The sequence below is a fragment of the Pygocentrus nattereri genome, chromosome 24 (genome assembly GCF_015220715.1).
Source record: "Pygocentrus nattereri isolate fPygNat1 chromosome 24, fPygNat1.pri, whole genome shotgun sequence".
Taxonomy (NCBI): Eukaryota; Metazoa; Chordata; class Actinopteri; order Characiformes; family Serrasalmidae; genus Pygocentrus; species Pygocentrus nattereri.
The window spans coordinates 14539624-14551981 of record NC_051234.1 but is presented as its reverse complement, the minus strand read 5'-3'; the positions used below and the strand labels follow the sequence as shown (position 1 = coordinate 14551981).

Below are 12358 nucleotides of genomic sequence, written 5' to 3'. Positions count from 1 at the left end.
TCCCTAAAGTTCCTGACTTTCCAGTTTCTATATACAATGGGCAGCTTCTGTTTAATTTTGTCACTTAAGCCATCAAACTAGCATTGACGTAATGGGCTGGGACCTGTAATTCTGTCTAAAGTATCATCCCGATATTCTGTCAAACCAGAATGTGCCAGGAAACATTCACAAAATCGAGTAATGTAAGCAGTTATGGACTCACCTTTTCCTAGTTTGTATTCAGCTATGGTAGCCCAGGATGTAACATCTGACCCATGCTCTTTAATAAAAGCCTCAGTTACTTTTCTGTGCTCATCTATAGTAGAGTTTTCATCTGCAACTATTTTATCATGCAATTCTTGGAACTCCCTTTCTGCAATATTTTGGCATAAAATTAACACCTCATCGAATGGTTGCAGATTATATAATCATATTTTACGATGCAACATACTGGTGAAAGGAACAGTACCCTGCTTAGTTTATCATACTGTTCTGGACTAAGGGGTATATGCTTGTCTTTTACACTCTCCCTGTGGATAAATGCATAACTGTCCTTACCAGTGGAGCACACTGTAGTTGAGATGGTTCATGATTATCAGAATCTGATTCCGACTGTCCTGACAATCCGTAGGCAGTTTTGCCCTCAAATCTGGACACAATTTTGGACTATCTGTTGTTGATGTGGGTTTACAGGGGACTGCTGACTGTCTTGACTTTGCCTGCAAATTTGTTTGATGCTTTTGTTGCAGCTTTTTATATGCTAATTCCAAGTTATCAATCCTAGTATGAAGGCGTGTTATTTCTTGCTCATAGCATTTATGCTCAGCCTCCATAAATTGCCTAGCGACATATGCAACATGTTTACGACTATCTTTCCCATATTGCATAGCCTAGAGCTTTCTTACACTCATCTAGGGACCAAATTTTATCTGAATGAACTGGCAATTTCGTTTGATAGTATTTTTCCAAACTAGATGAGTCTATATGTTTACATAACTGTTCATCCAATCTGACAATAAATACATTATCAGCCCAATTACTTGCCACCGTATCACCCCTCTGTGTGGTAGCCTTCTCTCCTGCCATAGGCTTACAGCAACAGGCCACGATACAGGCCTAAACACACTACCGTGGTCTTCCACTCTGTTCTGTCAATGAGAGGAGGATAACCTACTGGTTTCAGGGTTTGCTTCAAAATGGGCACTCACCTACAGTGTAGAGATTAGATGTCCAATCCAGGTCACAGCACCACTTGAAGAATCCAAACCCTCTTGATACCAGGGGACTCAGTCTGTTGTCTGGACAAGTGACGTTTATTCGATGCACACACAGCTACCAGAAATCCAGCCAGCCCAGCTTATAGACCCAGCTTATACAGACAAGTAACAGGTGTGACAAACATGACCATATAAGCGTAAACACAAAATAGGCAGCTTAACATACAACTTCAGCACATTTACACAGATACAGAATGTATGACACAGCACACTTCATAACAAAAAATTCCTTCACCGCTCAAAAACATTGACACCGAAGTGCTGGTCAACACCTATTTTTTTTTCCTGCATTGATTATTGCAACTACTTCTTCAATGGTCTCCCTGCTAAATTGCTCAACCAGCTTCAGTTGATTCAAAGCTCAGCAATTAGAGTCCTCACTTTTACCATTCACCTTGCACGCATCACTCCCATCCTCCATCAGCTTCACTGGTTACCAGTATCCTCCCATATCAAGTATAAACTTCTCTTTTTAACGGTCAAAGCTCTTCATTGTCTCCCCCCTTATTTATGTCAGTGAAAACCTTCCTGTTCACTGCTCACTACTCTTCTTCTTCAAAGTGTTAAGTTTTTGTTTTTTATCTGCCTTCGCTTTGTAAATTGTCTTTGCATTTGTGAAAGGCACTATATACATTGAAATTATTATTATGATTATTATTATTAAATTAGTGCGGCACAGTACTGATAAAATTCAGTGTCATGACAATTTAAAATATTTCACACTATCTTGCTATCAGAAAAGATCTCATGCTTTGTGTTTATGTATTTTAAGCAAATGACTGCTACCTGTCAAGGCTTGATTTTACTAGGATTTTACTATATGACTCAGCACTATACTAAACGTTTGGCATGGACGTTTCATTTTATATCACGGAAAGTCATAGAGAAGTCATGGAATTCCACTGTTTAAAAAGTGTATGAACCCTGAAACATCTATAATCTCTCTTTCTCCTTCCTGTCCCCCCTCTCCCTCTTAACAGATGTGCCAGTTCTGTGTGTCCTCGACAGTGAGGCATGGGATTCAAGTTTTGCAGATTGAGGACAGAACTGTTTTGGTGAACAACACAAAATATACCATTAACTACAGACCACTGCTGTCTGAAAACACACTTGTTACTTCTGATCAGGTACAGCACATGTACAGTGCATTTACAAAACAGCATTTTTATATATTTATATATATATATATATATATATATATATATACACATATAGCCATTGTCCTGTGATACCTCACCACACCCCATCTCTCTCCCTAGCCATATAGTTCACCTGAAACTAGTGTGTTCACACTGGAACCTATGGCAGAAACTGGCAGTCCTTCTCACTGTGCAGTACCGTGCTGGGATGTGTTGTGCGATGGCCCCACAGCAGATCTGGGCTCCTTGCCCCAGAAGTATATTTTGTTCAGCTGTTTGGTGGCATCCAAGCAGGAGGGGGAGTTCTGGAGCCTGCCAACCTCTGTACGGTCAGACTTTCCCAGACAGAGTGTATCTGTGCCAGTACACCAGAATGCCCACAACTACTTCAGCACCAGGTGGGTGAAACCTTAAAGACAGACATGCTTCATTGTTCTCTAGGGCTGCAACTGTCAGATCTTTTCAGCTTTAAATTGTATCATGAATATGCAAATATTTTAGAACAGTAAGAAAAATAAGAAGTGTTTCACTTCAGTGTATAAGTGGAAAAAAGTTCTATTTTTATTGATATTTATTTTTAGGGCTCAAATGATACCCCCACAATATAGGTATCAAAATGTTTGCACAAGTCTGGAGGTCAAGAATTATCAAGATAATTAGAATATTTGTAAATAATATGGCTGCCATCTGTCAGTCAAGCCCTTAGGTTTGGGGCTTTTGTAATTGTAAATGTGGACAGCATTTGCTATGTGGCCTATGAAGGCTATGGGTTGCTTGGACACCTGTGATGGCCGCTTATGGCAGTATGTTTTATTAGGGGTCCAGGCGCTGCAGGTGCTGGAACCCTACTGTAAATGTCAAGATTTTCTTTTTTTTCTTCTGTTCCTTTACTAAAATGAATAATGCAAACTAAAGTCATATAGACATAAAACGTCAATAGGTAGTAGTACCTCCTGCTACTCAGGTACATAAGCTCAACCTGATCAGCCAGATAGTGGCACTATAGCGAAACTTCAGACTTTTATATAGGCAGGCAACATGAGAGCAAAATTTCTGCTTGTGATAAAAGAGTAGCCCAGGTTATTGACTCAATTTGTATTCTGTGTGTGTGTGTGTGTGTGTGTGTGTTTGTGTTTGTGTTTGTATGCACGCATGTTTTAGGGCCCTGGTTCTGACATATCAGGAGCACTTAGGAATTAACTACATCTCTGTGAGTGAGGACCCATGTCCTCGTATGCTCATCCATAACCGGTGTCCCAAAGCCCTGCTGCTGAAGGAAAATCTGAGGGGTAATGAACATATATAAACTTGCATTAATTTGTGCATTTATTCTTTATTTATTATTTGTATTATTTATACACAATCAAACTCACAAACATTCCAAGAATACAATTTTTTCTGCTTTGAAAATATCATACCAAACCTTATAGCATGTAATGAAACCCATTACACACTATTATTCATAGTCCTTACTCACTACATTATTTTCAGGAGTGGCACCACACCTCTAAAAGTGGTGGGGCAAAATAAATTGGTTAAAAAAAACTGACTACCCAAAGTCAGCTTGGCCACCGATGAACTAAAAACACCTTTCAACAGTACATGTAGCCTGTGTAAGATATAGGATATACTATAGTAGTAATAGTGACCCAACAAATGTTTTCAGAAATAGTGTCACTGTTTGTTTCAACCATGCATGCTTTACTGGTTCTGCTTTGATGGCTATCATCGCTGAAGAGCATGTTCTCACTTAGCACAGTAGCAGCAAGAAACAGTGTAACTAACTCATTTTTAGTAAATTTTACAGTGTGGTAAAATAAACTATATATGTTATGCATTAGTTTGTGTATCACAATAAAAAGCATATACTGGATTAGTGAGGTGCGACAGTCCTCTCACTAAACATTAAAGTTTCACTTTGTGAGAAATATCCCACAGTACTGCTATAAAAGTAATGTAAGTAAAAGATTTTACTTATTTTAGTTGGAATAACTGTTTCTGTCTATAGGTCAGTGGTCCATGCAGTTTAAATCAAAGTGAATTCTCTGTTCTATTCTTGGTACATTGTTCTATGCATGGTTTTACATAATTTACTGAAAATGAGTTTAACATCCCACTGTGTGTGTGTGTGTGTGTGTGTGTGTGTGTGTGTGTGTGTGTGTGTGTGTGTGTGTGTGTGTGTGTGTGTGTGTGTTTGTGTGTGTGTGTGTGTGTGTGTGTGTGTGTGCATACCGATGGTATGTGTATCAGAGCCTGCAAGGACAGAGGTGTTTTGTAGAAAGCTACCTCCTCTGTCCTCTGTGCATCATGAGCTGTACTACCACTCTTCGAGTTTCCCTGAATGCCGACAGAGAGAGACATTTCCCACCCTGCTTCTTTGCTCTGCCCCTGACCTGCACAGCAGTCCCTCTGCCACAGCCACTACGCCCAATTGGACTGATGCCATTGATATAAACAGCCCAGGCACACAGGTACAACAATGCTGTCATGTGTATGTATGGAAATATCTTATTTTGTTCTGATTCATACTCAACAATGCTTTAGTTAGCAACAACAAGGCACAACTCAGAAAGAAACTGCCAATTATCTCCACATACCCAAAGGTGGGATTTACGTAGGGAGGCCAAATGTATGTAGCACAGCACAGATGGTGTCTGGATGCAACCACAGTATGAGCACACAACGTACCTGAAATGAACGTTTGCACATGACTACTTTTAAAGGGGACTCTCGTTTTTGCAATGATAAGGTCTCAGACCAGTTGTTGTGCACACCAGAACTCATTTAGAACTCACTAATTCACCACCTAGGAAGCATTGAATTCTGGGTAGTGTTTTTCAAGTGTATGTATATCGCTGTTCTCAGAACAAAACCTTATATCTCCAAAATGGTAACTTTACAGGAGAAGAAAAAACCTACTTTACTTTGAATGCAAGTCAATGGAACCAGTCTTTTTCCAAGTTATTTTGGGCTGTTCCTATTGGTCCATTTATCATGAAATATACACACACAACGTAAAAGGAAACCGGTATTTTCAAATGATGTATACACTATGTAAATTGGAGAAAACAAGGTTTTCTTCCAACAACAGCGATATGTTTGACACAATACTCCAATGATACCCCCACAATATAGGTATCAAAATGTTTGGAGGTCAAGAATTATCAAGATAAGAATATTTGTAAATAATATGGCTGCCATCTGTCAGTCAAGCCCTTAGGTTTGGGGCTCAGATCACAAAAAAAGGCTATCAAAATTACTTAGACCAGTTTTCACAAAACTTTACAGCCTTATATCACATCCTTTAGTCAATAGAGGGCTGTTTTTCAGCTGCTGTTCGTCCAGTTGAGCTGAAACTTAGCTATAAGTTTAGGTACTCTTCAACCCCAATTCCAATGAAGTTGGGATGTTGTGTAAAACATAAATAAAAGCAGAATACAATGATTTGCAAATCCTTTTCAACCTATATTCAATTGAATACACTACAAAGACAAGATATTTAATGTTCAAATGGGTAAACTTTGTTTTTTGCAAATACTCATTTTGAATTTGATGCCTGCAAAACATTCCAAAGAAGTTGGGACAGGGGCAACAAAAGCCCCTATATATATATATATATATATATATATATATATATATATATATATATATATATATCTTGTCTTTGTAGCGTATTCAATTGAGTATAGGTTGAAAAGGATTTGCAAATCATTGTATTCTGTTTTTATTTATGTTTTACACAACATCCCAACTTCATTGGAATTGGGGTTGAAGGGTACCTAAACTCAACTGAACAAACAGCAGCTGAAAAACAGCCCTATATTGACTAAAGGATGTGATATAATGTGATATATTATTTATGTTTTACACAACATCCCAACTTCATTGGAATTGGGATTGTATAAATGTATCTTAAAGTGCAACATTAGTGTTACTGCAGTGAAGAATGATCCACCACCCAAATAGTACCTGCTCTGTGAGGGTCTAAGGGGGTCCTGTGTGTGTATGTGTGTGGTGGTGTATATACAGTGGGGGGAAAAAAGTATTTAGTCAGTCACCAATTGTGCAAGTTCTCCCCCTTAAAAAGATGAGAGAGGCCTGTAATTGACATCATAGGTAGACCTCAACTATGAGAGGCAAAATGAGGAAAAAAAATTCAGAAAATCACATTGTCTGATTTTTAAAGAATTTATTTGCAAATAATGGTGGAAAATAAGTATTTGGTCACCTACAAACAAGCAAGATTTCTGGCTGTCACAGACCTGTAACTTCTTCTTTAAGAGGCTCCTCTGTCCTCCACTCATTACCTGTATTAATGGCACCTGTTTGACCTTGTTATCTGTATAAAAGACACCTGCCCACAACCTCAAACAGTCACACTCCAAACTCCACTGTGGTGAAGACCAAAGAGCTGTCAAAGGACACCAGAAACAAGATTGTAGACCTGCACCAGGCTGGGAAGACTGAATCTGCAATAGGCAAGCAGCTTGGTGTGAAGAAATCTACTGTGGGACCAATAATCAGAAAATGGAAGACCTACAAGACCACTGCAAATCTCCCTCGATCAGGGGCTCCACGCAAGATCTGAGCCCGTGGGGTCAAAATGATCACAAGAACGGTGACCACAAATCCCAGAACCACACGGGGGGACCTAGTGAATGACCTGCAGAAAGCTGGGACCAAAGTAACAAAGGCTACTGTCAGTAACACACTACGCCGCCAGGGACTCAGATCTTGCAGTGCCAGACGTGTCCCCCTGCTTAAGCCAGTACAAAGCTGGGCGCATCTGAAGTCTGCTAGAGAGCATTTGGATGTTCCGGAAGAGTAGTGGGAGAATGTCATATGGTCAGATGAAACCAAAGTAGAACTGTTTGGTACAAACACAACTCGTCGTGTTTGGAAGAGAGTGAATGCTGAGTTGCATTCAAAGAACACCATACCAACTGTGAAGCATGGGGGTGACAGCATCATGCTTTGTCCGTGTACATGAAAGAATGAATGGGGCCATGTATTGTGAGATTTTGAGTGCAAACCTCCTTCCATCAGCAAGGGCATTGAAGATGAAACGTGGCTGGCTCTTCCAGCATGACAATGATCCCAAGCACACTGCCAGGGCAACAAAGGAGTGGCTTCGTAAGAAGCATTTCAAGGTCCTGTAGTGGCCTAGCCCAGTCTCCAGATCTGAACCCCATAGAAAACCTTTGGAGGGAGTTGAAAGTCCATGTTGCCCCGAAACATCACTGCTCTAGAGGAGATCTGCATGGAGGAATGGGCTAACATACCAGCAACGGTGTGTGCCAACCTTGTAAAGACTTACAGAAAACATTTGACCTCTGTCATTGCCAACAAAGGATATATAACAAAGTATTGAGATGAACTTTTGTTATTGACCAAATACTTATTTTCAACCATTATTTGCAAATACATTCTTTAAAAATCAGACAATGTGATTTTCTGAATTTTTTTTCCTCATTTTGTCTCTCATAGTTGAGGTCTACCTATGATGTCAATTACAGGCCTCTCTCATCTTTTTAAGGGGGAGAACTTGCACAATTGGTGACTGACTATATATATATATATATATATATATATATATATATATATATACATACACAGTGGGGAAAAAAGTATTTAATCACTGCTGTCAGAAGAAAACCTCGTATCTCCATTTTTTACATTTTTTTTTCTTCATAATTTGAAAATGTCTGTTATTCTATACATTTGTTGTAAATTTCATGATGAATGGTCCAAAAGAAATATCCCGAAATTACTTGGAAAGATTTCTGGTTCCATTGACTTACATTAAAAGTGATGTATGCTTTTTCCCTCTCCTGTAAAGTTACTATTTTGGAGATACGAGGTTTTTTCCGACAACAGCGATATATATATATATATATATATATATATATATATATATATATATATATATAGAATATCATAAAATTAGAATATCTTGCTTGTACACTTTTTTCTACCACATCTTTTCCCTCCCTTTGCCTCTCTATTAATGTGCTTGGACACAGAGCTCTATGAACAGCAAGCCTCTTTAGCACTGACCTTTTGTGTCTTGCCCTGCTTGTGTAAGGTGTCGATAGTCATCTTTTGGACAACTGTCAACAGCAGTCTTCCCCATGATTGTGTAGCCTACAGAACTAGTGACCATTTAAAGGCCTTTGCAGGTGTTTTGAGTTAATTAGCTGATTAGAGTGTGTCTTCAATATTGAACCTTTTCACAAAATTCAAATTTTCTGAGATACTGAATTTGGGGTTTTCATTGGTTGTCAGTTATAATTATCAAATTGAAAGAAATAAGCACTTGAAATATATCAGTCTGTGTGTAATGAATATACAAGTTTCACTTTTTAAATGGAACTACTGAAATAAATCAACTTTTTCATGATATTCTAATTTTGTGTGTGTGTGTGTGTGTGTGTGTGTGTGTGTGTGTGTGTGTGTATATATACACTGCTCAAAAAAATAAAGGGAACACTTAAACAACACAATATAACTCCAAGTAAATCAAACTTCTGTGAAATCAAACTGTCCACTTAGGAAGCAACACTGATTGACAATTAATTTCACATGCTGTTGTGCAAATGGAATAGACAACTGGTGGAAATTATTGGCAATTAGCAAGACACACTCAATAAGTAGTGTCAATAAGGAGTGGTTCTGCAGGTGGGGACCACAGCCGACTTCTCAGTACCTATGCTTTCTGGCTGATGCTTTGGTCACTTTTGAATGTTGGTGGTGCTTTCACACTCGTGGTAGCATGAGACGGACTCTACAACCCACCTAAGTGGCTCAGGTAGTGCAGCTCATCCAGGATGGCACATCAATGCGAGCTTTGGCAAGAAGGTTTGCTGTGTCTGTCAGCGTAGTGTCCAGAGGCTGGAGGCGCTACCAGGAGACCATTCCATAGCTTCAATGCCTTCATCTTGCAGGAACTGCTGACACACTCCAGCCACATGAGGTCTAGCATTGTCCTGCATTAGGAGGAACCCAGGGCCAACCGCACCAGCATATGGTCTCACAAGGGGTCTGAGGATCTCATCTCGGTACCTAATGGCAGTCAGGCTACCTCTGGCAAGCAAAAGGAGGGCTGTTCGCCCTCCAAAGAAATGCCACCCCACACCATTACTGACCCACTGCCAAACTGGTCATGCTGAAGGATGTTGCAGGCAGCAGATCGCTCTCCACAGCGTCTCCAGACTCTGTCACGTCTGTCACATGTGCTCTGTGTGATCCTGCTTTCATCTGTGAAGAGCACAGGGCACCAGTGGCGAATTTGCCAATCCTGGTGTTCTCTGGCAAATGCCAAGCGTCCTGCACGGTGTTGGGCTGTGAGCACAACCCCCATCTTTGGATGTCGGGCCCTCATAGCATCCTCATGGAGTCGGTTTCCAACCTTTTGTGCAGACACATGCACATTTGTGGCCTGCAGGAGGTCACTTTGCAGGGCTCTGGCAGTGCTCCTCCTGTTCCTCCTTGCACAAAGGCAGATGTAGCAGTCCTGCTGCTGGGTTGTTGTCCTCCTATGGCCTCCTCCACGTCTCCTGGTGTACTGGCCTGGTAGCACCTCCAGCCTCTGGACACTACGCTGACAGACACAGCAAACCTTCTTGCCAAAGCTCGCATTGATGTGCCATCCTGGATGAGCTGCACTACCTGAGCCACTTGGGTGGGTTGTAGAGTCCGTCTCATGCTACCACGAGAGTGAAAGCATCACCAACATTCAAAAGTGACCAAAACATCACCCAGAAAGCATAGGTACTGAGAAGTGGTCTGTGGTCCCCACCTGCAGAACCACTCCTTTGAGTGTGTCTTGCTAATTGCCAATAATTTCCACCTGTTGTCTATTCCATTTGCACAACAGCATGTGAAATTAATTGTCAATCAGTGTTGCTTCCTAAGTGGACAGTTTGATTTCACAGAAGTTTGATTTACTTGGAGTTATATTGTGTTGTTTAAGTGTCCCCTTTATTTTTTTGAGCAGTGTATATACACACACACACACATGTGTGTGTGTGTGTATATATATATATATATATATATATATATATATATATAGTACCTGCTCTGTGAGGGCCTAAGGCTGTCACATTTTCGACGTCTGTCCAGCCTCCTTCTGTCTGCTGTTGTGATACTGCTACTCCAACAGACCACTCCATAAAAATGGCTGATGCCATCACAGAGTTATAGAATGTCTTCAGGAATGTGCCTTGTATTCCAAAAGATCTGAGTCTGATCTGGCCTTTACTGTATTTGTGATGTCAGTCCAGTCAAGGTTATTGTTCAAGAGCACAAATATTTTTGCATATATTTGTAGCCTTAATGTCCATTTCCTGGATGTTCATTCTTTGGTTTTGCATGTGCTAATCTGGAGGCAGTTCTGATGACATCAATGCCATCTAGATCTGTAGCTTTCCTCATCTTCATTTTATTCAATTCCCTCCTCACCTGGTCTTTAAACTGAGCTCCAAGTGTCCAGAGTAGGATGGTGGAGCGCTGCCCAGGAGATGGGGTGGGTGAGGGGTGCAGCAAGGGTTTACAGACGGGTTGTGAGCTATGTGTTGTAGACCATTGGATGTGCACAGGAGATACAGTAGAAGGGGGAGCAGCTACCTAAGATAACTATTGCTCATTGTAATGTAACCTACAGTGATATTCCTTTCATAACAGCTTTCTACCACATACAGCACGCTAATCTTTATTGTTGTGTGTATTTGTGTTATAGGTGATGTTATTATCAGGTTTTGGCTGTCTATATGTTGATGTGGCTCATCAGAGTGGTACCATCATTCTCACACTGACACCAGAAAGCTGTGCTGGAACTGTCATCAGTGAATATCACAGGTACACACACAGCATTCCACATGCTAAAGAAGTGTAATGGGGAAAAACATCTTAACCTCTCAGAAAAAAAAGATTACTCACAGAGGTCATAACTTTTGAAGCCAGTTAATCCTGCAAAGTTCCACAATACTCCTGACATGAGAGCAAGCCTATGCTGACATGCACATGCACACTTAATGTGTAAAACAATCATAATGATCATTATACAATTAGCTGTGTCTCTTTTTTGCCATCTGTGTCTGACAGGGTGTCTGATCATATGCTGTCCTTCCGTGTACTGCTGAATGATGTCAGCGTGGTGCTTTGTGATGACATCACTAGTCCAGCTGGTTCAGTGGAGCTGTTGCGTCTGACTGCATCTAAAATCCTAGTGCTCTTGCCCCCCACTGAGACCACTACAGGCGACACAACCCCCTCTTTTGCCCGCCAGATGCAGGTGCTGTGTGGCAATCTACAGATGGACAACCAGCTGTACAGCCGTTGTAGTTTCCACTTTCCTGTCCTTTTATGCCAGGAGCAGCGGGCAGATGCACACTGCTGGGTGGGCCATTGTGACCCAGCAGTGAGCTATAAGGCTCTGGAGGACTTTCAGCAGTCATGCTTCCTGTGTGTGTTCCTCACATTGTCTAGCAATGGGTTCCAACTGGAGAAACTCAGTTTCCAACTCAAACCAGCCCGTATCTATTTAGAGGACACCTTTGTGTACTACCTGAAAACGCTTTTCCACACTTACATACCAGTTTCCACCCTGCCCAATGCTGTGGGAAGTGGTGTATTAAGAGAACCTGGTCCATTGTTACCTGAGAAAGTGTACCAATCAATGCAGGCACTAGTTCAGCCAATAAGGCTGCAGCAACTGCTAATTGAACCAGTCAGTCTGCTGGTCAGTATCCATGCCTCTCTGAAACTTTACATTGCTTCTGACCATACACCACTGTCCTTCTCAAGGTTTGAGAGGGAACAGTTTTGTACCACCCCACGCCAACTTATACATGCACTGACCATGCACTATGCTGCAGGGGCCCTCTTCAGAGCAGGTGAGTGTGTTTGTTTCTCTGTCTGTCTGTCTTCAGATTACTTAATCATAGTAGTCTTTATTATGTGCGT

General features: G+C 40.9%; 1 protein-coding gene across 5 annotated transcripts in view; it reads left to right on the top strand.

Moving 5' to 3' along the window:
* Positions 1–12358, top strand: part of LOC108442230 (vacuolar protein sorting-associated protein 13B) — a 401016-nt gene that overhangs the window by 367295 nt on the left and 21363 nt on the right. For all 5 annotated transcript variants that reach the window (XM_037534077.1, XM_037534078.1, XM_037534074.1 and 2 more), the window contains 6 exons: positions 2237–2383; positions 2516–2793; positions 3557–3684; positions 4646–4866; positions 11133–11251; positions 11498–12288. In XM_037534077.1, coding sequence (XP_037389974.1) covers positions 2237–2383; positions 2516–2793; positions 3557–3684; positions 4646–4866; positions 11133–11251; positions 11498–12288 — 1684 coding nt within the window. The remainder of the gene's footprint in view (positions 1–2236; positions 2384–2515; positions 2794–3556; positions 3685–4645; positions 4867–11132; positions 11252–11497; positions 12289–12358) is intronic.